General features: G+C 51.1%; 1 protein-coding gene across 1 annotated transcript; it reads right to left on the reverse strand.

The window, feature by feature from the left end:
* Positions 1-16,602: 16,602 nt before the first annotated feature.
* On the reverse strand, positions 16,603-26,296 carry ZW10 (zw10 kinetochore protein). The gene is made up of 16 exons (XM_021530012.2): positions 26,170-26,296; positions 25,191-25,325; positions 24,601-24,702; positions 24,047-24,124; positions 23,781-23,940; positions 23,493-23,642; positions 22,885-23,076; positions 22,533-22,696; positions 22,175-22,357; positions 21,689-21,927; positions 20,874-20,945; positions 20,088-20,257; positions 18,806-18,936; positions 18,441-18,572; positions 18,035-18,237; positions 16,603-17,837 (listed from the first exon to the last, which is right to left on the reverse strand). The coding sequence occupies exons 1-16, from the start codon at positions 26,284-26,286 to the stop codon at positions 17,717-17,719; spliced, it is 2,349 nt and encodes a 782-aa protein (XP_021385687.1). The 5' UTR covers positions 26,287-26,296; the 3' UTR covers positions 16,603-17,716.
* Between the last annotated feature and the right edge of the window lie 687 nt (positions 26,297-26,983).

Genomic DNA, 26,983 nt, shown 5'->3' on the forward strand with positions numbered 1-26,983 from the left:
GGATCTGTGTTTGAAGGGCCTTTTTCAGAGGAAATCTCCTCCCAACAACCACTGGGAAAAGGGGATGGGGTTGGATTTACAGCGTTTTCTTCTTGCTTGGGCATCCCCGAAGGGGTTACAGGGCCAGGATGCTCATCCCTGGCACAGGCACTCCTCTGGGAATCTGTGCAAAGTTCAGGAGGAGCCCCACGTGTGTTTGCCCAGAGCTCTCCTGCTGCCACGAGCCCGCGCTGCCCTCCTGGAGGAGCCGCTCAGCCCTCTCCAATAAAAGCAGGAAAGGTCAGCGCTGAATGCCTGATGAGCAGGTTCTGCCCAGGGGACAGCAGCTGACTTCGGGGCTCCAACAGCCCCCAGACCTGGCTTGTCCCCCAGTTCTGCCAGAACTCCCAGTTAAAAATGTAAACCCAGCTTATTTAGGGAAAAAACCTTCTCAAGAGCGTTCCAACTCACTAATTCCTCCATTGCCAGCAAAGGGCTGTTTCAGGAGTTGGTAAATCGGGTTTAAAAGGCAAATTAACACTTGGAGATTATCTCCACTCTCGTCTTTTCCTTTTATTTTGAATTCATTTCAGGCTTACCCGCGGAGCCTGCAGGATGTATCACTGCTGCAATCAGAAACCTTATTAAAAAAGAGCGGGATTGAGCTGCTAATTCCACAGAGCCATTCTGCAGATCGCAGCTTGCTTGTAATTCAGATTCCATCAGCAAATAAGTATGATAACAGGCTGCTGTTTATTGAACCAAGAGACAGGAGAGCTCTGTCTTTAGGAGCTGGTGGCAAAGCCGTGGGACTTGGCACGGCTCTTGTCTGGCTGCTGGGCCAGAATTCGGGAAGCAGGAGATGCTTTTGCAGGATGTATCCAGGCGTTTTCCCTGTCTGTCACCTCTTCTGCTGCCTGGTGTCCCACTTCATTCACCAAACCCCCACCCCTGCTTGCTTCTGTCCTGCCACCCTGAGCCCACCCTGGCTGTCAGACAGCCCCATCGATCCCAGTATTGATCCCCATTCCAATGTGATTTCCAAAGAGCATTCCCAGCGTGGCAGGTGACAGAAACAGAAGAACAAACAAGGGGCAGACAAAGGGCTGTTGCCAGCAAAGCCAGCATGATCTGCCTGTTCCTGGCCGGGAGCAGCTCTGAAATGGCCCAGCACCATGTCCTGCCCCGAGTGGAGCATCCTCTGCTCCTGCACCGAGGGAGAACCTGGAGCATCTTCTGCTCCTGTTCCAAACAACCCCATGCAAACACCAGGCAGGGAGGGAGGAGCAGGGGGTGCCCCAGCTCTGCCATAATTTGCTGGGAGATGAGATGCCCCATTCCCACTTTCCTTGCACTAAAATCTGCCCACATATTGCAGCAAGAAATCCTTGTAAGGCTGAGCAGCACAAATGCTGGGCTCAGAAATCCCAGTAAGGCTGAGCAGCACAAATGCTGCTGTAGGAATGTGCCCCCTGTTGAAGGAATAAACAAGTTAGCCTTTGTCCCCTTAAAAAGGAAAAAACCCAGAAATTTCTCTCCTCCATTTGGTTAAAAGACACCTCATAGGGCCTTGGGGACTTCAGCTCAAACTTAAGGATAGCCAATTGAACAGAAGCCAAAAAGTCCCACCTAAGCAATTCACTAGAAAAAGAAGAGAACAAACGAAATAATCGCTTTTTTGAATGTTTTAGCAGGGGCAAAAACCTCTTGCCCTGACTCGGTTTTTCTGTGTAAAGTGCTTTTTTCTTTTGCCTTTTATTAAAACTTTTTGTTTCCAACACTGTCACAGGAGCCATCCTGCTTCTTTTAAGCCACCTGAGGCAGCTGAGCTACCAAGGGTGTAATGCTTATCTCTGAGAGTCTGGCTTGGAGAGAAAAAGCGTAATTTGGCGCCCGAACAGGGACTCTCACATGCTGGGCTCAGAAATCCCCGTAAGGCTGAGCAGTGCAAATGCTGGGCTCTGTGGGTTTGGGAGGCAGCAGCCAGCGGGCTCAGTGAGGCACTTTCCTCTCAGATCAGGGCTCTAGAGCAGTGCCTTTCGTTCATGGTAAGCCAGCAGGGACAGCAGACCCGCTCCTTAAGGCGGTCACGGCGCTGGGTTTGTTCTGATTGAGGTGTGGAGCCGTCCTGCGGCGGGGCAGATGGAGCCGGGCTGGTTTAAAGCCATTTCTGATGGCTCGGGTTGTTCTCCTGCAGATTTCTGCCAAACAAATGCAAAAAGGCAAAAGCAAGGATTTAGCCGTGGGAAGTGCTGTGTGGTTCTCGGGTTTGTCAGTTTGTCAGTTTGTCCTGAACTGCAGGATTGTAAAGCAGGGAGAGCTTTCCTTTGGCCTCTCAGTGGAGGGTTGATGTATCTTGGAGCACAGATGTTGTTATCTCTTCAAAACCATCCCATTTTTAATCCTGTTTCAGAGCGAGACCTTACGTTCCGTAGAAAGTTCATTCCACAGCTTCCACAATTCCCTTTTCCCACTTGCTCTGCTCCTGCTGGACATTTTGTTTGCCTGTCCTCGAGTAATAGTTGCTGATTGTTTCTTTTTCTCCAGTTGGCTTTCCAACACCAGGGGAAAAAATGCAGAGATTTAGGGCAGGATGGGAAGGGAACTAATCACTTAAGGCCTAATTAGCAAGGGACTCTCACAGGGACGTCCTCCCCAGGTAATTGCTGCTCATTTTCAGCTGTGGATACAGGAAGACAAAATTGTTTTAGGGAGATGATTCAACTCCCTGCAAAATCCTGCGAGGAGCACCCAGTGTTTGAGTGGGGAGGGTGGAAAGGAGGGATTTACACAGGGTTCTTTAAAAGTGATTAATTACACAGATTTCCCCCAGTCTGAGGGATTTGCCTCCAGCATCCCCTGCTCTCTGTGCTCACCGTGCTGCAGAGTCTCTGGTGCTACAAACCCATTTCCTTCTGCAACATCCCAGAATTATCACCAGGACTGCTCCCATCCTGGCGGGGACCACCCTCAAAACGCCAAACAGAGGCAATTTTGAAGCTGTGCAATGTCAGTTTAACTCAGCCACCAGCAGAATCCAAACCATTTGTGTTTATTTACCTCTCTAACTGGCTTTAAAACATTAAATCTGGGCTTTCTCTCCCCTGCAGAACAGCCCCAGCAGTGCGAGAGCTGCACAAGGCATGTGTGCTCCTGCAGCTCATGACTCCAGCACTGTGAGTGACTTGTTCTGTTAGCATGATAAACACATGCTGGAGAGGAACAGCACTAATTATGACCCTGTCACCTTCATCAGCTCCCCACTAATTGTTTTGGCTTTTTTTAATCTCAGTGCTTGGAGATGAAACATGATGTTTGGTTCTGCAAAGGAGTTGAAAAGAAAAGAGAAGAAAGAATTGCATTTTAAAATAGAAGCATCAGGTAGATCTTTCTGTTGGATTTGAAATTCAAATGACAGAAATTATAACTTTTTTGTGTGTTATTAAAATAAGGCATGGGAGGTTTTTAGAGGACTTTTCGGGGACTGCCCAGATCGAGTCTCAGTCCACTGCTTCACCTTGGGTTGTGCTCTCAGGATTCTCCCAGCCCAGGACTGGGGCTCTCTGTGTCACAACACATTAAATCTTCCCTAAATCTCTCCAGGTGCTACCAGACAGCTCAGAAACCTCGCAGTGATAAATCTCTTCCTGATTTTTTGAGGATAAGACGTGATATCTCCTTATTATGGGCTCTGTGGATCTTGGGAGAATAAGGATTAGGATTCAAGCCTGCACCAAAAAAAATAACCCAAAACCCAAACGTGTCTTTTGGATCTCCAAAGTAGCAACTAAATGGAGCAGAATGTGGATTTTCTGCTGGGTACTGCTTGAGAATGATGTACAGGTGTGAAGGGCTGCGTCAGACCTACACACAAAACACCAAATATTTCACAAATGAGAATCAGGATTAAGGTTTGTTTAGGGGAAAAATCTTCCCAGGTGCTCCTTCATCCCCTCACAAGGGGCAGACTCTGTGGCTGCACCAAGACCAGAATTAAACCTGCCAGTGGGAGCCACTGTTGACTTCCATGGCTCAGAAATGTTCTGACAATTAAGATTTGTGTGAAATAAGGGATCTCTGAAAACTCTTGGCAAAGCTTGCAGGATGTTACTCCACCTGGTGAATGCTCTTGAGGTGGAGAAGGTTTTCAGCCACTTGAGAATGTTCCATTTCCAATATTCCCAACGCAGTGAGTGAGGCACAGCTCAGCCTGTGACACAAACTGGTTTTATTTTTTGTTTGACACCATCTCTAAAGGAATATTGGACAAACCCATGGATCTCACCCTGTCCTCTGTGTTGGGAGCAGGTGAATGTTGTTTTAGTGTCAAGATGTGCATCCCCACGTGCAGAGAGCAGCAGAGCAAAAAAAATCAGTGCAAGGCAAGGCTCTGCCCACCCACATGAGATTTGGTGTGGAAAACTACTTAACTGGGGTGTCCAGGCCTTGGTACAAACACACACATGGAAAAACAGCCGAGGAAATGAAGCCAGATACATAAATATGAATGAAAGACAAAGCTGTGATCAGTCCAGGCTCTGATTTCCCATGGCTGCCCTGAGTAATTTCCACAAGCAGTTGTTTCAGCAGCCTGCGAAAGGAAATTGCCTGGGAAAGAGAGCCTGGGGTTATTCAATTGTGCAGGTTTCTGTTCCACCACATGTTTATAACCAAGAGCAAACGTCCAGGTCTGCTGGGCTGGGCTTTGGGAACACCTGGGGCTGGGCTTTGGGAACACCTGGGGCTGGGCACTTGTGGGAACATTCCCCTTCAGAGGAAGGGGGATTGAGTGTGGAGGGCAGGAGGATCTGCATCCCTTCTGTGGGTCCCACGCTCCACAGCCTGGGGATGAGGGGCCCAGAGAAGGTGTTGTGTGAAATATGGAATCCCAGAAGGGTTTGGGATGGAAGGGCCTTAAATATTTCCAACTGCACCCCTTGCCAAGGGCAGGGAACCCTCCAGGCTGCTCCACCCAGGAATCTCTGCGGTGTCACACAGGCTGGCTGCTCTCAGCTGCCCACAGGAATCCCAGGCTGCTGACCAGGGATCAGGAGCTCCTCTGGATGTGGAGGGAGCATCAGCTCCCCCTGAGCCGGGCGGGTTGGGAGGCAGAGTCATGAATAAACATGATTTGCTCTGCGACTGACGCACGGCAATCAAAGGCAAACTCGTTTAGAGTTTGAAATCCGGACTTTAATTGCCAGCCCACGTTTACCTGGCTGTGTAGGCAGGAGGGAGAACTCTTCACCCAGCTGCATGGGGATGCTGGCTCTTGGGAGGGGAGGAATTGCTGGCAGCTCTTCTGGGAGGCTTCTTTTCATTCCCAGCTCAAAGCACAAGTCCTTCCTCTTGCTTGGCACACAGAGGTCATTAAATAAAGAAAATACTCTTTACATCTGCAAAATAATTAAACAGCAGCCATCCCCATGGCAGAGCTCGGCTCTCAGGCTTGTGGGTCATTATTTCATTGTCTTGGTCACTTTATTTCTCAGTTTGAAAACATTCAGATTATCCAGGGTAATCCAAGAGCGGGGAAAGAAAATGTTGTTCATGGGTTTCTGGCTAATCCAGCCCAAACTGATACAAATACCAAAAGCAAAGCTCCAGCAGGATACTTCCCAGGGATCAGGGAGCTGTTTTCACACAGCCTGGTTGGATGCAGCTGCAGCAAATGAGAAAAAGGGCTTTTGCTCTGCATCATTTTTAATAAAATCGATCCTCGCTCTCGACAAAGATCAAAGAAATCGAATCCGTGTGAGGAGACACTGAGCCCTGCAGGCTCAGATGAATTCCACTCCCTCATCCCATGGCACTGGCAGCACCTCTCCATCCCCATGGAGAGCCAGGCCTGCTGAATCCATCTGCACTTGTGTAACCTCATTAAGCCAGCTGACAGCAGCCCAGTCTATATTTCCTATAAATCCCTTTTCATTGCCTTTGACAGCCAAGCAGCAGAGCAAAGCCACTGTCCCCGATTGATTCACTGAGAATAACCCGTGACTGTGTCCCTGCCCAGGCCCTGGGCTGGGAAGGGACAGGAGATGCTCTGTGATTTCAGCTGAGGGGCTCAGCTCCATTTTCACACCCACGCTGGCAGCAGTGTTTGGTTTTTTGGCCAAACTTTCTGCCCTTCTCTGGGCATCACATCTCGGTGTTCTCTCAGGCACCACTGACCTTCCTTCCCCCTCACCTGGGCTTGGGCTGGCCAAACCTTAGGACCAACTTTAATTTTGAGGTCACAGATGAATGTCAGTTGTGTTGATCCTTATAAAATAACTCCTAATAGCTACTAAAAAATCAACTTAAAATAAAAATGTTTTAGTCACAACCTGGACTTTTTCCCTCTTTGTCTTCTTGCTGATGTTTAGGCAAAACATCTGTGCTGCCTCTTCTCCCAGCTTGCTTCCCTCTCCCTGCTGTGGATCAGTTCAGCAGCACAGGAGAGCCTCGGCAAGGAGAGGGGAAGATTAATTGGAGACTTAATTCCTTCTTTTTTCATGTGATCAGCTCAGGGAGAGGAGCTCCTGGAGGCCTCGTGTGAATCAGAGTCTGGGCTGGGTTTGTGCCAGGTCCAGGAGGTTTTTGGAGCACAGCCCATCCATCCCAGCCCCTGATCCATCCTTCCCCAGCTCTGAGAGGGGTCCAGGAGGATTTTGGAGCACAGCCCATCCATCCCAGCCCCTGATCCATCCTTCCCCAGCTCTGAGAGGGGTCCAGGAGGATTTTGGAGCACAGCCCATCCATCCCAGCCCCTGATCCATCCTTCCCCAGCTCTGAGAGGGGTCCAGGAGGATTTTGGAGCACAGCCCATCCATCCCAGCCCCTGGGCCATCCTTCCCCAGCTCTGAGAGGGGTGGGAAGGGTCGGGGGACAGGGCTGGGGACAGGGACAGGACTGAGGGAAGCTCTCCAAGGGGCAGCAGCCAGCTGGAGCCAGACGAGCCAAGCTCGGTGGCCAGACGGTCGTGGGGGCAGTAAATCAGCCAGAGAGAGCAAGGCACAAGGGAAATGCGATGTGCCTGCAGGAAAGCTGCAAAATCCCAGAGCTGGGAGCGACCAGCAAATGGAAAAAGAACTTTTCCTCCTCACCAGCCTGGCACGGGGCTTCTCTTCGGGCCTTGGCACCACAGTTGCTGCTTGGTGCTGCTGTTGAGGTAGGGACAGGAATAATGAGGTTTTGCCATTAGAAGGTAAAGAATGAACCTTTCTTAACAAGTAGTGGTTTTATTTTATAATTAGGATTGCTAAAGTGAAATATGATTAAAGTGAAAGCTTTTTACACTCTTGGCGTACTATGAATAGTACATGGTAGTAAAACATATTTATAAACAATATCAAGAGAAAGAGAGATAATAAATTACTTTTTTTTTTAGACTTTTTCCCAAGCTTAGCTTAGTAGAAATCTCTCTTTTCTCTTTAAGTCAATTAAAAATATCTATACCTTGGCACCACAGTTACTGCCTTGGCACCACAGTCATTGCCTTGGCACCACAGTTCCGTCCACCTCTGGCTGCTGCAGACCCAAACTCATTTTTGCAGCTCAGCACAAGGGTTTGGACCCCATCAGAGCCACGAGCATCACTCCTGTGTGCAGCAGTGCCTTCCCAAAACCAGGGCTTTGTTCAGTGAAACATGAAACCAGAAACCTCCCAGGTCCCCACGGGTTCTGCCTGTTGTTCCCTCAGAGGTTGGTGCTGATTCCTCTCTGCTTCCCCTTGATTTCCCCTCGATTCCAGAACACCTAGCTGCTGTTTGCCTGCAGACAGAGGGAGGAGTTACCACAGCTCCCCTCGCCTTATTAATTGCAATTAGTCACCAGATTTTAACAAACCTCCTGCCCGGGGCTGGCACTCTCAAGGGACACTTCCTTTAAATGGACAATTTTCAGTTCTGCCAATCTCCCGGAATCTCCTGCGTTCCGTGGCCACTCCAGTGGTGCTAAAGGTTTATTTTAAACATTTATTTTAATTGAAGAGCCCAGACTGACTGCAGCCCAGAGCAGACAACAATAAATCCTCACCATGGTGGTTAAGTGACAGGGGACACGGGGAGGATGTGGCACACACACATCACAGATTCCTCTGATTTCCCTTTAATGTTGAAGAGTTCCATCTGTTCCAAATGTGTCCCAGTGCCATCATCCCAAGAAATTTCTTTTTTAATTGGTTAAATATTTGTGATTATTTTTCTCCTGCAAACACACAGATCCATGTACAACCGGGTTTTAATTTCCTGTGATAATGGCCCAGGAAATTTCTGTCTATAAGTTGAGCAAATATTATTATCCCAGCTGAAAGGGTCCCAGGAAGGGTCAGGCTGGAAGGGGCTGCCCGGTCCCAGCTCCTGCTCATCCCAGAGCTCAGAACTGTGTCCAGGTGGCTCTGGAATATCTGCAGCAGGGAGATTGATGGAAGCACTCCCCATCACTGCAGGGATTGCCTCTGGGACAGCCCAGCTCAGGCAAAGTCACCTTTGCTGCATTAGCAGCGCCATGAATTTCCAACTTGCCCAGAGCCACTGGGACCCCGGGTTTGTTTCCTTCATGGTGAGAATTCTGAGTGGCTGGGGTGGCATTCCCACGTGCCTGGGGTGCTTTCAGCAGGTGGATTTGTGTCTGGGATAGAACATTTGGGTGTGGGATGGAGCATCCTGCGAGTAGGGCAGAGCTGGTGGCTCTGTAACAGCAGCTCCCCGCTCACCCTCCTCCTGGTCACTGTGCCACCCCATAAGTGTGTCCCTGCCCCATTCCCAGCTCTGTGTGTCCCTGCCCCATTCCCAACTCTGATTTTGTGTCCCTGCCCCATTCCCAGCTCTGTGTGTCCCTGCCCCATTCCCAGCTCTGACCATGTGTCCCTGCCCCATTCCCAGCTCAGATGTTGTGTCCCTGCCCCATTCCCAGCTCGGATTTTATGTCCCTGCCCCATTCCCAGCTCTGATTTTGTGTCCCTGCCCCATTCCCAGCTCGGATGTTGTGTCCCTGCCCCATTCCCAGCTCAGATGTTGTGTCCCTGCCCCATTCCCAGCTCGGATGTTTTGTCCCTGCCCCATTCCCAGCTCGGATCGGGGTTTTCCCTGTGCAAGGCCCTGTCAGGAGTTGCTCTGTGTCTCTCCCCTCGTGGTGCTTTCGCAGGATTGTCTCTCTCCCCATTTCCAGCTTTGCCCAGCAGGACAGATTTGCTGTCTCTGCCTTGTTGCCACGTCCAGGCTGGGACAGAACAAACCCAAGGGAGCCCAGCCCAAGGAGAGGAGCCCAGAGGAGCTGAGGAGCTCCAGAAACACCAATCTAATGGGCTGGAAACCACAGACAGGCACTGCCAAGCTCCAGATAAAATCATTTCACATAAACAAGGGCTCTGCCACAAGGGCTCCAAATCCCACGCAGAGAGGACTTGAGAAGATTTTTTTTTATCCTTTTTTGCTCAGTTTAACTCCTCCCCGGCACTTTGGTAGCGGTGACATGGAGACAAGCAAGTGTTTTATCTCTTGGAAACCACTCACATCCTCCCTCACCTCCCTGCTCTGTCCACAGAGCTCCAGCCCCATTACACACACGATTTATGGCTGTGCTTCTCAGCTTTAGGCTGCCAGCAACTTCGGGAGGGTTATTTGTCCTTAAGTACTTGTAATTCTTCCTCTGCAGGAGCATAATCAGTCATTATCAGCAGCAGTTTCAGGCTCTAATCATAAAGCTGTTATTTCTGCTTAATCCCAACCTTGCTAAGTATTAATTTGATGTTTAATCCCCCTGGTATCTGGCAATATTGGCCTGTTATTATTGTTGTTATTGCTGTTGTTTATGTGACAGTGAAAAATCAGCACTGTAGGAGTCATATCCTTAATTATTTGCCGTTCATTTGCCAAATCTCAGTTGCTCTCTTGCCACCCTGAGTCCTGCAGGCTTTCAGGGCAGTGTCACCCCGAAGTGTCACCCCATGTGTGGTAAAAGGGACAGGGACACTTCTGAGGAGGGAACAGCTACACCCCAGCCTCACTCTGCTCTTTTCATCCTTCCACCACCCTTTAAACACAAACAAACCAAATAACTGCAAACCTTAAGCTGTCAAACTTGAGGTGACAATTTATCAAAGGCTGCAGGGCTCACCTGCAGAGAAGTGACAGAGCCACTGCAGGAGCTGCAGTTAGCAGGGATGCCATCATTAACCAGGAATGACCTGCTGGGATCAATAGAGCCATTTCACAGCTCAGGGGCTGGGGAGGCTCCTGCGGGCTGGGCTTGCCCACGGGAAATGCTGGGATTTGTCCCGAATCAGAGGCCAAAAAGCTTTTTTTGATGTGGTGAGGTGTTACAGTGAGCTCCTGGGCACTCTGTGCCCCTTCCCCGGGACCCTGTGGCTCTGATCAGATAACCCTGGACCCTCCTTCCTGCCCCAACGGGAGAGCCAGGGAAGCCCACCCTGTCCAAAGTCTGTACAGACCCCTGACAATTCCTGTTCTCTTTTGCCCCTCTCTCCACATGGACACCACAGAATAAAGAGAGCTGAACCAACGTATTTCGGGGTAAGATTCTTTTGGGAATCTTTGTCATCTCCTGATATTCCTCCCCTCACAGCCTCGGATCTCTGAGCTAGCCTAGGATATTCAGGGGGCTGAGAGGGGGGAAATGTCAGTGATGCTCTGGAGATGCGGCCAGCTTGGCAAAGTGAGCGTGAGCGCAGAGCTGAGGAACAAAAATCCACCCCCAGGGACCTTTTGGGAGCTGCTGCTCCAGCCCTGCCCCTCAGCATCCCTCTGCTCCTCAGCCTCTCTGCTCTGCTGGGCAATGCCAGCCCCTGTGCCAGCCGGGCTGCAGCAGCCAAAGTGAGCACAGGGAACGCACCGGGGACATCCACGTTCCTTTGCACAGCAAAACCATGTGGCAGCACATTTCTCTCCCTCTCAGGATTCTTCATAGAGGTGCACAGAGAGAAATGAAAGAGAAAACAATTCCTATTTCTGCTCCTTGTTATTCCCATGTGGAATGTGTGTGGAGAATTGTTTACCTGGGGTGATGCTTGGTTGGATTTTGGTGAGGATTGTTTGAGCCTGGTGGCCAATCCAACCCACCTGGGGCTGGGCTCTCAGAGAGGGTCACAAATTATGGGAGAGTTAGAGTCAGAGAAAGTAGTATTTAGTTTTAATATCCTCCTTTTATATAGTATATTAATGTATTTTAGCATAGTTATAATAAAGAAATAATTCAGCCTTCTGAATTGAGTCAGACATCTGCATTTCTGCCCATTTACAAAAACACTGCACATTTATTTTCCCTGCAAACCCGTGGGTCCTACCTGGGGCTGGGGGAGAGCAGCCAAGGCACACAGGGCTGGGCTCTGCTTTCACTGCTGGGCAGCAATTCCTGGTTTCCCTGGCAGAAAAAGGTGATAATTGTGATGCCACCCGTGCCCGGGGGCACCGAGCACACCCGAGCAGTGCCAGCACAGCTGGACACGGAAAGCAGAAGGGCAGCAAGGCCCTTGGGATGAATTATTGCAGCTTTTGTTCTGTGTTCCATGGCAGGGAAGAACAAGCCCTCGCTCCCGGCACTGCCTCAGTTTTCAATGTATAACTCTGAAAGCTTAATCATATTCTTTTCACAAAGCCTTATGGTTTATATATATTTGGGTTTTTGTTACTCTTTTGTATTCACCCTTTTCGCTGTCAATTTAAGCTTAATATTATTAAAATTGCTCTGGCTCGCTCTGCTTAAAATTCTGCAGTTACAGGATTTTTTGGGAAGAAGAAGTGCTAAGTCAAACGCTTTCTCCTATTTCTTGTTTGTCTTTAATGACTCATTAGATCATCACCTCTGAAATGAGAAAGCAATAAACCTGCTCTGAGGAAAGCCTGGCAGGCAGCTCTGGAGGCTGCTTTGGCTCTCTGGGATGGGAGCGGGGCTTTTTTTGGGACACAAATCCCCTCCAGAGGTGGCTCCCGAGGGGATGTCAAAGGGCACCGGCCACAGTGGGTTAAAAACATCATCCTGCTGCAGGAAGGGTCAGAATTCTGCTTTCTTTGCAGGCTGAAAGGGGTAAAGCTTCACTCCACCTTGCCCAGGAGGGATCAAAATTGACTTTTAAAGGGAAAACCGGAGAGCTGCGGTGGGAGGGCAGCCCTGGTGTCACCGGGGATGGGGGATGAGGGCTCCCTTTAGTGCAGAAATCCGTGTGAGCTGCGAAAATGTGGGTTTTTAAATTTAATTTTGTTTTTCCAGAGGGCGGCGAGAGCAGCATCCCTGGACCAGCAGCTGCTGCCGTGTGCCCGGAGAAGCTGCGAGAGGGGGACAGGGAAACAGAGATTTTCCAACAGGACAAAATTCAAAAGCCTCCCTGAGCTCCACAGCCGGTGCCAAATCCTCCCTGGGCCGTGTTGGGGGGTCCAGGCAGCCCCGAGCTGGAGCCCCCCGGATGCCGAAGGGGTACCCAAAATTCCTCCTCCTGCCCCGAATCCCCGCAGGGAGGAGCAGCAGGCGGGGCGTTGCGAGCGCGATGTAGGACGGTGGTTTTCGGTGTTTTTTGGTGTTTTTTGGTGTTTTTCGGTTCCCCTCCTCGCCTGCGAGCACCGGGCTGACTCATCACCTCGCAGATGAGAAAAGCGAAAAATTCCCCCGGCCTCGGGGAAAATGATGTTTTCTTCCACGTGCGGAGCATCTCTTTGTGGTGCCGGGCTGAGAAATGCGAGCTTTGGCTGCGGCTCTGTCCCAGTGCTGTGTTTGGGGTGATTTCTTGGCAAAATGCTTCTCAAAAATTGAGTGAGCGAGTGGGTGAGGGGCGCTGATGCTGATGGGGTGAGGATGTTGTGCTTGGGGGTTCACTGCCCCGAGCCCTGCCGAGCTCCAGCTGCTGGAAAGCCGAATTAATGAGTTAGAAACTTCATTATCCGTGTGCTAGCGTGGCGTCTGCCGGGCTTTACGGCTACGCTGAGAGCCGTACAACAAAAGGAAAAAAAAAAAGTAAAAGGGAAAGGGAAAGGGAAAGAAAGAAAAAGAAAAAGAAAAAGAAAAAGAAAAAGAAAAAGAAAAAGAAAAAGAAAAAGAAAAAGAAAAAGAAAAAGAAAAAGAAAAAGAAAAAGAAAAAGAAAAAGAAAAAGAAAAAGAAAAAGAAAAAGAAAAAGAAAAAGAAAAAGAAAAAGAAAAAGAAAAAGAAAAAGAAAAAGAAAAAGAAAAAGAAAAAGAAAAAGAAAAAAGAAAAAGAAAAAGAAAAAGAAAAAGAAAAAGAAAAAGAAAAAGAAAAAGAAAAAGAAAAAGAAAAAGAAAAAGAAAGAGGAAAAAAAAAATTAAAAAGAAAAAAGCGGGGAAGGGAAGGGAGAGAAAAGAGAAGAAAAAAGAGAAAAGAAAAGAGAAAAGAGAAAAAAAGAGGGAAAGGGAAAGGGAAAGGGAAAGGGAAAGGGAAAGGGAAAGGGAAAGGGAAAGGGAAAGGGAAAGGGAAAGGGAAAGGGAAAGGGAAAGGGAAAGGGAAAGGGAAAGGGAAAGGGAAAGGGAAAGGGAAAGGGAAAAGGAAAGGGAAAGGGAAAGGGAAAGGGAAAGGGAAAGGGAAAAGGAAAGGGAAAGGGAAAGGGAAAGGGAAAGGGAAAGGGAAAGGGAAAGGGAAAGGGAAAGGGAAAGGGAAAGGGAAAGGGAAAGGGAAAGGGAAAGGGAAAGGGAAAGGGAAAGGGAAAGGAAAGGGAAAGGGAAAGGGAAAGAGAAAAGGAAAGGGAAAGGGAAAGGGAAAGGGAAAGGGAAAGGGAAAGGGAAAGGGAAAGGGAAAGGAATATATTTGGGGTGCTGGAACCTCCTAAAATACGGGGCTATTTTTGAGTCACAACCCTGTCAAGCCAAGCACCTTCTTAGCACAGCACAAAATCTCTGCTGGGCCTCAAGGGGTGACACAGTCCCAGGGCTCAGGATCGTTGTTCTCCCATTCAGGCACTTCCTAAATGAAATCCCTTTTATATTTTTTTTTCCCTTTTCCAGTCATCACGGGCTGCTTTGCAAACCTGAGCACTGCCGAGCTGTAGGAAGCTGTGTGCCCCGGGAAAGGCTGTGATTCCTGAAGTGCTGCAGAAATGAAACAGAAAGAGAAATGTGGATTTTTTTGTTTGGTTGGTTTTTTTTTTGGGTTTTTTTTTTTTTTTGGTTTTTTTTTTTTTTTGAGCTTTAGGTGATCCTTCAGGCAGATCTCAAGACCGCTGCTTTGAAGTACTGAGGAACTCCCCACTGTGAATTTATGGGAGGAAATAAATAAGAAAGGTGAAGGAAATAAATAAGAAAGGTGAAGGAAAGGCAGTTTTGGTCCTTTACTGCCTGAATGTCGTGCCTCGCAGCTGGGAAACACTGGCATAAGGGGAGTTATTTCTCTGCCAAGATGCATTAAAGGTGTTTCACTTTGCAGCCTGGAGAAATGCAGAGAATTCCAGGTGGGAAGGGGGTTCCTGGTGCTAAAGGAGGTGTCAGGCTGTGAAGGGCACCAGGGAGAGCAGCTTGGGCCTGGGCAGGAGCTCTCTGAAGCAATTTCCTCTTTGACCAAATCTATATTTTCTAATAGCTTTTCATAACTTTGTAATTGCAGGCAGCGTATTTATTTACATAAGCCGTGGCTGTAATTACAGAGAATGCAAATGTGTCATTATTTAATTAGGCTCCATAATGAGGCGGTGGGAGGGAGCTCGGGGCAGATGTTTTTGGTGAGCAGCACTGGCCGAGGCTTTGCCGTGGAGGGGAAGAAAGTCGGGATACAGGAGGGTGAAAGCAGGAGCTGAGAACAGGAAAAATGCTGCAGCTGCCTGGGGAAACCTCCATTTCTGTCCCGGAGGAGGAGGCTGGGGTTTGCAGCCTCTCACTGGAATATCCCAGACCAAGGCAGGAATATCCCAGAGCCAAGGGATGGATGGAATTATTGATCTGCTTGGGATGAGTCTGGGAAGGAGACAGGAGCTGCCTCAGAGCAGGAGGCAGAGCGGCCTGGGGGATGTGCCCTGGCTTTTTAACCCCTTCCTGATGAATCTTTTGGGAACCTGCCCTGGTCCCTCGGCTCCCCTGCCAGGACCAGCCCTCCTGGCCGGGCTTTGCTGTGGGGAAGGTGTTTGTGTCCTGCTGGATGTGCTCACGCTCTGCTTCACTTTTTCATCCCTGTCTGGCTGTGAAAAGGTTGAGTTTCTGGCAGATTCTGGGAGAGGAGACAACCTGACCTGGTCCAGCAGCGGCCCTGGGCTGGGAGGAGCAGCCTGGCAAGTCCCTGTGTGCCCAGAAGAGCAGCAAAGGATGCTCGGGCTGGATTTTGTGCCCAGAAGAGCAGCAAAGGATGCTCAGGCTGGATTCTGTGCCCAGAAGAGCAGCAAAGGATGTTCAGGCTGGATTTTGTGCCCAGAAGAGCAGCAAAGGATGCTCAGGCTGGATTCTGTGCCCAGAAGAGCAGCAAAGGATGCTCGGGCTGGATTCCGTGCCAGGGCTGTTTCCTCCTTCCCCACTGGTGCTCCAGCACCATCTACAGTCCTCCCGGGATGCTCCAGAGGCACGGGAAAGGCTCAGGCGCTGAGCCAGGGTGTGATTTGGGGGATATTTGCAGCTTTTCTGGTCTGAACTGTTATTGACACAGGGAGCTTGGAGAAAAACAATCCAAACCAACCCCAAACCCCCCGTTTCCACAGCAGCTGCCCAGCACAGGGCGGGTTTGTGCCACGACACACCTGGTGCTGCTCCGAGGGAGAACCTGAACCTGCAGGGCAGGTCATGAAACATTCATGGGAGATCCTGTGGTTAAATGGCATTAAAAATTCATCCGTGCTCCATTGGAGAGCCGAGCCTGGGGCACGGTGGGTGAGCTGTTGGTGGCCTTGGGAGCGGGAGGGCTCTGGGCTTTGGGTGCTGAGCTCTGAGTAATTGATGCCGAGTAATTGGTGTTGAGATCTGAGTAATTGGTGCTGAGTAATTGGTGCTGAGAAAACAGGCTCTTTAAAAGTCAGTCCCTGCTGCACTTTGCAGTTTTGCTTTTCCCTGGAGTGCTGCTGAACCCCAGCACTGCAGCTTTGCTGCACGGAGGGATCCCACAGCAAAGGCAACTCTCCCAGGACTGCTTTGCCCGTGACCCCTCTGGCTGGGCTCATTCAGCGTTCCCAATTCCTCAGGTGGTTTTTCCCTGGGGTTCAGGGTGGCTTTTTGGCCGTGCACGACCCTGCGCAGAGGGAGGGAGCTCCCAGGTTGTCTACAATGGAATGCCTTCAGTGTCTTTCAGGATCAACACAGTGAATTCCCTGCTGGAAGCACATCCTGGCTGGCTCCTGGTGTGCCACGGGCACTGGAATCCCTGCCTGGGCACCCTGCTCTGCCAGCAGCTCAGCCACCTCAGGTGGGCTGCCCTTGATGGGGGGATGGCCTTGGCAAACCCAGCTGGGGGCTTTGGTGCTCAGCCTTGCTGGCTCCTCAGACAAACCCCAGGATCCTGCTGGACTCCTTCCCTGGATGCACAAGGCTTCATGGTTTTCCACCTTTTTTATGGTCCTGGTTGCTTTTTTTGTTTCCTTTTTTATTGATTTTCTCAGGTCCACTAGAAATCAGGAGAGACTCCACAAGCAGCACTCTGCCCTTCCCACAAGTGAAGAACAGCCCAGCACTGGCTCCTCCTGCCTCTGTAACCCAAACAGAGCCCAGACGTGCTCAGTATAAATAGTTTATTAAAGAAAATAGCAAATTACAACTCTGTGAACAATCAACGGGAGAAGTGTTTTTCAAAATAGACATTTTTGGATGACTGGGTTTGAAGGGGCAGGGGATCCCATGAGATGTTCTGGGAACGCTGGGAGGGGGAAAACATAGAAACACAAGGGTTCTGCAAGGACTGGGGTGACAGGAAAGCCTCAGGCCCTGCACAAATGCCTGGAAAGGGAAACAGGAGTGGGACAGAAGTGCCAATGACAAGGAGACAACAGAAGACAACAGATTAAAACATTAAACTGTGACTGAAACTCTTCTAAGCACTACAGGGCAGGAAGGACTTTGCTCCATGTTTGCAGCACCTTGGTCTCTGGGCTGAGGTCTGAACACTCTCAGTGAGTTTTTCAGATAAAGAAATGTACAATAATTCAAGTGTCAAACAGACTTTTGTGACTTAATGCTGTGAGTGCACCTTTCATTCCCTTTTTATGTTGGTTTACATTTCTCTCATCATTCTTGAAAGACAGAAAATAAAACACCGAAAAGACAAAGTTATGAAGTTCACAGCCAACACAAACAAAAAGGAAGGAGCTGAACTGGCTTCTGCAGTTGGCAAAGGGACATTGAAAATCTCTAAATCACTTTGAAGGTATTTTCCATGAGAAATAGGAGAATTTTCCTGCTTGTGAGAAATCCTGTGACCTGACCAATGGTTCACCCAGCACAGGCCCTCCTTTCCCCACATCCCCCTCTGAAGTGCCTCTCCCTTGAGGTCTGCTCCTCAGGGGAAGCTGAGGTGGGAAGGTTTGGCACTTCCTGGAGGGACAACAAAACCTCTCCAAGTCTGTGGGTTCCATGTGTGGTTTGAGGGACAGAAGAGGTCACAGAGGGGCTGTAGAAGTGCATAGAAGAGTCCCAGTGAGCACTGAAAGGGCCCAGCCTGAGATGAGGTTACAGAACAGCGAGCAGGAAATGCTCCTTCCCCAGGCAGGCAAGCTCCAGGAAGCACTTACCCAATCCCAAAGTTTTCCAGAGCAGTACAAATAAGAAAGGTGAAATAAAGTATTTGGAAGTGTCAGTTTGCTCTTGCTGTGTCACAAGATGTAAACTGGAGTCACTTGATCTTGGCCAGGGCTGCTGCTCTCCTCTCTGTGTTCTGGAACAGGGCTCGGATCAGGCTCTTCACCTCAGCTGCCGAAAATTCCTCTGCCAGGGGCCCCTTGCCATCTGCCCACCTGGATGGGAGACAGGGAGAGCTTTATGTCACCAACCTGCCCACAAATGGCACCTCAAACAAGCCCCCAAGGACCTGTGCCAGCAGCTGATCCTGACCCTTTCCTCTGGAAAAGGAAAAGGGAAATTCCTGCTCTTCCTCTGACCTGCAGCTGCCTGGCACAGGTCTGGAGAAGCAGCTGGCAAGGAAAACACCTACTGATCCACGATTTCCTGCAGGTTGGCCTGCAGGATGATCATCAGCTCCTTGAATGTCATCCACTTCTGCACATAGACTGGAACCTCCTCTTGGTACTTCTTATTTTTGTCTTTGTCAAGCAGAGGGGTGAAAACTTGGGGTCCCTCCTCCACCATGATCCTGCAGAGTGAGTACAGCCTGTCTGCATCCTCTGCAGAGATATCCTGCAATGGGGAAAAAAATGAACAGAGCAGAAGTGAGGCTTATTTTTGGAGTGCCAAGTGAAATGACAAATTGGGATTGTGAACATTTCCCATGGACACGTAGTTATAACTTCTGTGTGAACAACTGCTCCCCTGAAATGTGATTTTGGGGAGAGTTTCTGGAGGTGACAAACGCTGTCCCCAGCACCCCCCATGGCTGTTACCTCCAGGGCAGCAATCCTGGTGACAATCTCTGCCAGGGCTGTGTTCAGCAAGGCCCCCATGGCCTTGCAGTACACGTTCACAGGGAGCACGTCCTGCCACACCATGCCCAGCCTCCTCAGCTGGTGCAGCACCTGCAAGGCAACAGCTGAGTGTGACACCACACAGAGCCCTGGGAAAGGCACCAGGGGATCAGGTGAGTGCAAATGGGGAGAAACAATGGAGCAATCCTGCTGAAGACACAGCCCAGGACAAAAAAAACCCAAACCATCCCATCAGTTGCACAGCTGTCAGGGCTGAGATTCCACACTGCACCCTCCCCAGGATACCTGCAGGCACTGGGCTGTTCTTTCTCTGCCTTCCTCACCTGCTTTATGGCTTTATTTGCTGCACAGTAATTCTCCTCGTCATCCATGTTGGAAAAATTCCTGGCACTTGAGAGCCTCTCCAAGATTTCTCCCTTCTGCACTCGCATCTGGGCCAGAAAACACTCCATCCCTTTAGGAGCAAAACAAGCAGAGAGAAGCAATTAAACCATTACTCTATTTGCTCTGCCTATTTATGACTGTAAGTGCTGAATAATGAACTTGCTATAATGTTTTATTTTTAATCATATTTCCAGTCTCCAAACAGTCTCCCAGAGCCAGTTTAACCAGTGAGCTCTTGTGCAGCTTGCATTGCTACAACACTGCTGGAAAAAAGCAGGGTGGCAGAATGAATTGTGGATGACTCCTGTCAGCTCACACAAACTCATCTATGAATTTATTTCTGTGGAATAACGAATGAAAATATCAAAAGACTGAGCAGCAGATCCCAGTGATACACTGGATATTGAGCTGTTCTTGGGACTAAGTTCACAAGAACATTTGGGTTTCAAAGAGCCAAAACTCCCTAACTCAGAAAATATTTCTGCCATTTGTCCAAAAACCAGCAACCCACTGCTGGCAGTGTGAGCAGCCACAGCTCCATGACAGCACTGAGCAGCAAATGCCAGGCTGAGCTGCTGTCAGAATCTGAGCTATTGATGGTTCTGAGATTGTAGAAAGTCTCTGACTGTCAGCCCCCTGCCAAAGCAGAAGCCAGAATTGGTCTGTGCTGGTTTCCAGGTTGTTTATTCTGTTGATCTCTCACATGTTCTGCTGCCCTGCCCAGCTCTGTCCTGCAGGGCAGCGTGTGGGGCTCTGCCCTCAGTGGGATGTGACAAACATTAAATACCAGAAACTCCCTGGGCTGGATTTACAAGAACGTGCCAATATCTGTCACCTACGTTGGACAGTGTGTCCCCAGCCTGAAGCAACAGAAAAATGCCAACACCACAGTGAGACATGGAGGGCATGAAGAAGGAGAAAAAGGACAAGGCACACCCAATTTCCTCCAGCTTGTCCCCTTTGGACCCCTCATCTAGAATCCTAAAATTTTACTTTTGCACCCGTGCCACACTTAATTATTACTGATATCAAACACTCAGAGCTGGTAATTGATCCTGTAAGATTGAAAACTCTTTTCCATGGACAGAGATCACAGACAGTGTCTCTGGGGGCTCTGTACAGAGCCCCCAGAGACACTGTCTGTGATCTCTGTCCATGGGTTCCTGACCCCTACCAGGGTCCCAGACCTGCCAGAATCCCAGAGGGCGAGTGGGACATTACCCAGCCTCCTGAAGGCAGGCACCAGGTCCACGAAGGTGGCAGCCCCGCTGCTCAGCACGCTGGTGCTGCGGTAGCGGAACTGGTGGCCCAGGGTGAGCAGGTGGTGGCCGATGTACATGCAGTTGTTGTGGTGGATGGCAGCCAGCTGGGGCAGCTTCTGCAGGTTCTCCCTGGCCCAGCAAGAAGGGAAAAGGAGGAATGGGTCTGTTTAGAGTTGGTTCTGTTAAAAAGAATGGTGGTGTCTATCCCAGAGAAACGCACGGTCTGTCAGCAGATGGTGCTGGCAAGGCCTGACTGACATCAGAGTAAAAACATTTAACCTCTCACATCCCCTCAGGAACTGGCAGGAAAAGTCTGAAATGGCACTGAGGCGTTTGAACCCTGTGTTATCCCACACTGCTTCCAGCCATGGACTTTCAAACAGGAATGTATTTTGTTAGAGCAAATTCACAGTGAGGACAAGGGACTGAAGATCTCTGACAGGATTGTGAACTTCCCATCTTCACTGCTGCTCTTTTTTACACAGGAGAAACGTGATGAAAAATCTGTGCATCAGATCTGAGGTCAAAGTTATGTGGCTGGAAACAACTACAGCCGTGTGAGAACTTCACCCACACCCTTGATGCTAAGATTGACAACACAGAAACTCTCAAGCACCTGCTTTGCACAGGTATGGCTAAATTAGAGATTGAGGAGTTGATTTTTGCTGGTGGAGCTGTATTGGAGAAGTGAGACTGTTCCAACAGCAGCATTCCCCCTCAGAACAGGAAATATGGACGCACTCACCTGTGGTATGTGGGCACCACCTCGCAGAAGAGCTGGAAGATGTTCCTGACGCAGTCAAAGAGCTGCACACAGCTACAGGGAGGAGAGGGCTCCTGTCAGCCTGGCATTAATGTCCCGCTCACAGCTGACCCTCAGCCTGCCCCACAACAAGGTTTTCTGAGCAGTGAAGCACTGGCACAAAGAGGGGATTGTCAGGATCAATGACAGCACTGTCAACACTCTGGAAAGCTCTCAAAGGCTGTGGTGACCTTGAGGCTCAGTGTGGGAGGGAGGTCCCTGAAAGCCCAGAACAAAGGGGACCCTGTCCCTGCCCCTCCAGGTGTGCAGGAACACTCAGCCCTGTCCCTGCCCCTCGAGGGCAGCTGTTACCTGGGCAACGCTCCTGCTTCAGGGCTGTGGTTAAAGTTAAGTTTATGTGGATCCTGTTTGCTTTTCCCCAAGAGCCCTGCCAGCTGCAGGGCTGGAGTTCTTTGCTTTCACCAGCACAAAGACAGCAAGAACTCTGCTCACACTGAGGCCAGCACTTGGCTTTGGCAAAAAGAGATGGGTTTGATTTTTCTAAACAACTGATTTTTCTAAAAACCTGAAGGAACAGCCTGCAGCAGTGTCAGTCTCCTGCCCAAACCCAGAGACACATCCTCCAGCCAAAACAAGAGCAATGTCTGAGTCTAATTTTCAGTATTTTCTGTTCTTTAAAGTTCTTTAAATCTGTTACCAGATGCTGGGTGTTGCTAGAGGCTGACAGACACATTCCTAAATAAATAAGCATTGCTTTGGTGAACAATGCTAGCTCAGGAATGCCAAAGAACTCCTACCAGAGGTCGGTGCTGGCGGTGGCCTCCAGCAGGGTGTGGTAAGCCAGCTGCACCAGCTGCTGCACGGAGCAGCTGATGCGGCAGGAGGGCAGGCACAGGGTGAAGGGGCTCAGCCTGCTCTCACTCCCCACGCTCCCTGTGCCACTGGGCAGCAGCCTGCAGACTCTGGCCACTTCCACCTGGTCTCCTGAGCCAGGGTCAGGGAGCTCCGGGAGGGCGACGCTGGAATCGGGTGAGATCTGAGGGAAAGCAAGAGAGAGGGAACTTGGAGCTCTGAAAGGAGAATCTGCAAGATTAGAAAGCACTCAGTGGCAGAGGTATAGATAAACAAGATAAACACAAGATAAACAAGCTCTGAAAGGAGAATCTGCAAGATTAGAAAGCACAGGTTGAAGGCTTGAGATAAACACAACACTGCAGCTCTACTAAAAAACATTTAGAGATTGTTTTCCAGATGGAAAAACTGCGTGAGGCATCCCCAGTCACCTTCACAGTGTTGTGGATTTCTGAGGTCATCAGGCTCCTGGCTGCCATGATCACATCCTGGCACTTCTTGTTGGCAAAGTGGGAATCGACATTGCAGGCGTATTTCAGCAAGGCAGTGGTGTCTTCCTTCAAAAACTCCATCTTCTTCAGGGCCTTCTCAAACTCCTCTGTGGACTCGATCACCTGAGGAGAGCAGATGTGTTCCATGTTAGCAAAGTCTCCAAAAATCAGGGAACAAAGTTAAATTGGGTATAAAGGCCGAAAGCAAAGAGGTTTTGGAGAGCATTAAGCACTGGATGCCATCCCACTGGAGTGCCTGGGCTCTGTGTTCAAACCTGAGGGGCTTTTTGGGACCCACCTCTTTGTACTGCTCCAGTTTGCTGCTGTTGGTTGGGATGGAGTTCACCAGGCAGTTGTGGATGAGGCAGTCTGAGAGTTCCTCCCAGATGAGCTCCCCCAGCAGCTCTGCCAGGGTGACTCTGCCTTCCTTTCTGCCCTCCCCAGGCTGCTCCAGAGGCACATCTGCATCCCAGGGAGGAGAAACAGATCTGAATACAGCTGCTTCCTGGGCCAGACCCTCCATCAGTTCAAAGCCTTCCCTCCATTCTCCTTGCACATAATGCTGATTAACAATCAGGTATTCTAGAAAACCCTCATGAAATGAATAAGGTACTGATCACAAGTAACTCCAGAAGAGAGGAGCTACATACTTAGCAGGTGTTTGTGCAGAACTTCAAACACCAGCTTGATCTTGTCAAACACCTCCATGGGAGAGGACTCGTCCAGAGCGAGCTCCTGGGACCTGAACCTCAGGATGAACACATCTGGCTGCTCCTCTAGCACTGGCTCCAGAGATGGGTGTGAGATCAGTGGCTTCAGGATGTACTGCAGCAACAACTGGCCTGAGGAAAGGGAAAAACAGAGGTTTTCCAACAGCACACTGCTCCAGTGAGAGCCAGCCCTGACTGCTCTGGATTTAGAGACTGCAAGAAGTGGGAGGAATAATCCCTTGACCTGCTCTATCAGGGAGTTACTAATGAGGTAAAACTCCTCAAGCATTAGGCTATGAAACCACATAGTCATAGATGAAAAATACACTCAATTGTCAGGAAAAGAGAAATAATTCCAGGTAGATAATGGGAATAAACATTTTCCTATCAGTAAGAGCCACAGCATTCACCTCAGTGGGAAACACAAGCCAGTAGAGGAAGAAGTTTTCCAGTGTCCTGCTGGAGTGAGGTGGCTCTCACTCTCCACGTTAAAACAAGCCTGAAGTATCCCCCTGAGCTATTGGGGCTGTTTCTGGGGTCTGTCTTACCGAAATCCTTGAGCTTGGAGTGCAGCTCCCCCAGGACAGCCAAGGCCTGCAGCACGGCAGCCACGGGTGGCACAGCAGCGTCCTCGTCCTGGGGTGGCAGCGTGTGCAAGTGCAGCTCCGAGAGCACCAGGGCCTCCAGGCTGCTGCTTCCTGCACCAAAGCACAGCCAGGCCTCTCACAGGGCACAGCAAAGATCTACCCTCCACCCTCAGCCCAACAGTTTCCCACCTTGCAGGTGAAAACAGCACTTCAGTGGGGTACAAAGAGTGAAAAAAACCCTGTGAGTACCTTTGGAAGGGGGAAGCTTCCACACAATGAGCTTCTGCCACTCCTCCCCGAGATGGTAGATCATGTTCTGTGTCTGCACTGTGAGCTCTGTGCCCAGGGCCTTCAGGATCTTCAGCTCAAAGCCCCTGCGGGACTCCAGGCTCCGGAGGCTGCTCCGTGCCTGGGGGAGAGCAGATACAGCTCGGGTCAGCACTGCCCCTGCCAGGGAAAAGCATCCTCTGGAACCAACCCAGTGCCTTCAGCACCCTGCCAAGGGGCACTGCTACCTGCTCCAGCTGCTGAGCTGCTGTCACATACTGCTTTTCCTGCAGGGCAGAGCTGCACTCCTTGATAGCTGTATCAAACTGCAAAGGCCAAACACACGTGGGTGTCACTGCAGCTCTGCTCTGACACTGCAGACACTCACCCAAATCTCTAAACTACACTCACCCAAATCTCTAAGGCTGCAGACACTCATTCAAACTGGGAAGCTACAGACACTCACCCAAACCTGTAAGCTGCAGACACTCACCCAAACTGGGAAGTTACACTCTCCCAAATCTGTAAGCTACAGACACCCAAATCTCTAGACTACAGACACTCACTCAAATTTCTGAACTACAGACACCCAAATTTCTAAACTACAGACACTCATCCAAACCTGCAAACTGCAGACACTCACCCAAACCTGTAAGCTACAGACACCCAAATCTGTAAGCTACAGACACCCAAATCTCTAAACTAGACACTCACCCAAATCTCTAAGCTGCAGACACTCATCCAAAACAATACAGAACAATGCCTCACACTGAGGACAGGATTATCCTGCTCCCCTCCTCACCTCCTGCAGCTTTTTCAGGACGCTCAGGACCAGGGTGTCCCTCTCCAGCTGCTGCTTCAGCTCTGTGAACTCAGCAACGGCGACGTTCAGATCTCGCTGCACCTAAAAGAGCAGCAGCTCTCAGTTCACTGACAGCATTGCCTAGCACACACATCCTCCTCTTCAATTTCACTTATTTATTTCTGTTCATAGAATGATTTGGTGAGGAGGAAAAAACTCCACCCTTTTTATTGCTGTGTCCCACCCCCTGCCCCTGTCCTGCTCTCTGAAGGACGCTGTGACACACTTTTCCACCCACACAAGAGTGACAAACCCTTAATGCCAGCCCTTAATGTACACCCTGGTGTCACCTCAAGGCATTCTTTAGGGCTGATATCACCCAGGGATCCCAGAATCACAGAACCTCCTGAGCTGGAAGGGACGCCCAGGATCACCGAGTCCTGCCACAAACCCCAAAATCCCACCACCAAAGTGCTGTGCAGACACTCCCTGAGCTCTGGCAGGTTTGTGGCTGTGACCAAACACCCCACGATGGGGTGGGGGGCTCCGAACTGGGATGAAATGAGCAGAATGTCCCCCCTGGGAGTCACCTCGTTCTCGATGCCCGCCTTGAGCAGGTCGATGCTGTCGGCCAGCCCCTCCACCTGTGCCACCAGGTCCTCTGCGCTCTGCATGCTGGGCAGGAACTCGCTGTACTTCTTGTTGATCATGGTGCACACCTCCCCCTGAGAACAGCCAGCAGCACAACAGCGTCACCTCGGCGGCAGAGGGACAGGATGGGCTGAGAGAGCCTGGCAGGGCTGGGCACCGCGGGATGGAGTAGGGCTGGGCATCACTGACCACGGCTGGGCACCGCGGGATGGAGTAGGGCTGGGCATCACTGACCACGGCTGGGCACCACTGACCAGGGCTGGGCACCCAGGATGGAGAGGGCTGGTCATCACTGACCAGGGCTGGGCACCCAGGATGGAGCCAGGCTGGGCACCACTGACCAGGGCTGGGGATGGAGCAGGGCTGGGCACCACTGACCAGGGCTGGGCACCCCGGGGCAAACCAGGGCTGGGCACCACTGGCCAGTGCTGGGCACCCAGGATGGAGCAGGGCTGAACACCCAGGGCTGAACCAAGGCTGGGCACACTGATCCAGCTGACCCAGGGCTGGACACGGGTCCAAACCAGGGCTGGACACCAGGGCTGGGCACCCGGCCTGACCCAGGGCTGGACACCCCGATCCAGCTGATCCAGGGCTGGACACCAGGGCTGGACACCCGAGCTGACCCAGGGCTGGACACCCCGATCCAGCTGATCCAGGGCTGGACACCCGAGCTGACCCAGGGCTGGACACCCCAGCTGACCCAGGGCTGGACACGGGTCCAAACCAGGGCTGGACACCCGAGCTGACCCAGGGCTGGACACCCCGATCCAGCTGACCCAGGGCTGGACACGGGTCCAAACCAGGGCTGGGCACCCGGCCTGACCCCGGGCTGGGCACCCAGTCCCGACCGGCTCAGCCGCAGCGCCGGCCCCGCGTCTCCCCCGCGCCCCCTCTGTTCCCCGTCCCGTCCCCTGCCTTGAGCTCCTCGACGCGGCGGGAGAGGCGCCCGACGCGGGCTCCCAGGTGCTCCTTGTCCAGGCGGCCCGAGTGCGCCAGCACGGCCGCCACCAGCGAGCCCGCCCGCGCCGCCATGCCTGCGCGCCCTACGGCGGCCGCGAGGGACACGGCACCGCGGCGAGCGAGACCCGGGGGCCGCGGGTTCGAGACCGCGCGGGGACACCACAGACTGGGGGACCGGGACTGGGTTATGGGGACACCCGGAGATGGGGGGGATCGGGATTGGGATATGGGGACACCCGGAGATTGACGGGGGGGATCAGGACTGGGTTATGGGGACACCCGGATATTGGGGGGATCGGGATTGGGATATGGGGACACCCGGAGATTGACGGGGGGGATCGGGATTGGGTTATGGGGACACCCGGATATTGGGGGGGATCGGGATTGGGATATGGAGACACCCGGAGATGAGGGACCAGGACTGGGTTATGGGGTCATGGAGACTGGGGGGGACCGGGACTTGGGTTATGGGGACACCACAGATTGGGGCGGGGGGCGGATCGGGTTATGGGGACCCCGGAGTTTGGGGGGACCAGAATTGGGTTATGGGGATACTCGGAGATTGGGGGGGACCGGGACTGGGTTATGGGGACACCCGGATATTGCAGGGGGATTGGGATTGGGTTATGGGGACACCTGGAGATGGGGGACCGGGACTGGGCTGTGGGGTCATGGAGATCGGGGGGGACCAAGACTGGGTTATGGAGACACCCGGAGATGGGGAGATTGTGGCTGGGTTATGGGGACACCGAAGATTGGGGAAGATCGG

The sequence above is a fragment of the Lonchura striata genome, chromosome 23 (assembly GCF_046129695.1).
Source record: "Lonchura striata isolate bLonStr1 chromosome 23, bLonStr1.mat, whole genome shotgun sequence".
NCBI lineage: Eukaryota > Metazoa > Chordata > Aves > Passeriformes > Estrildidae > Lonchura > Lonchura striata.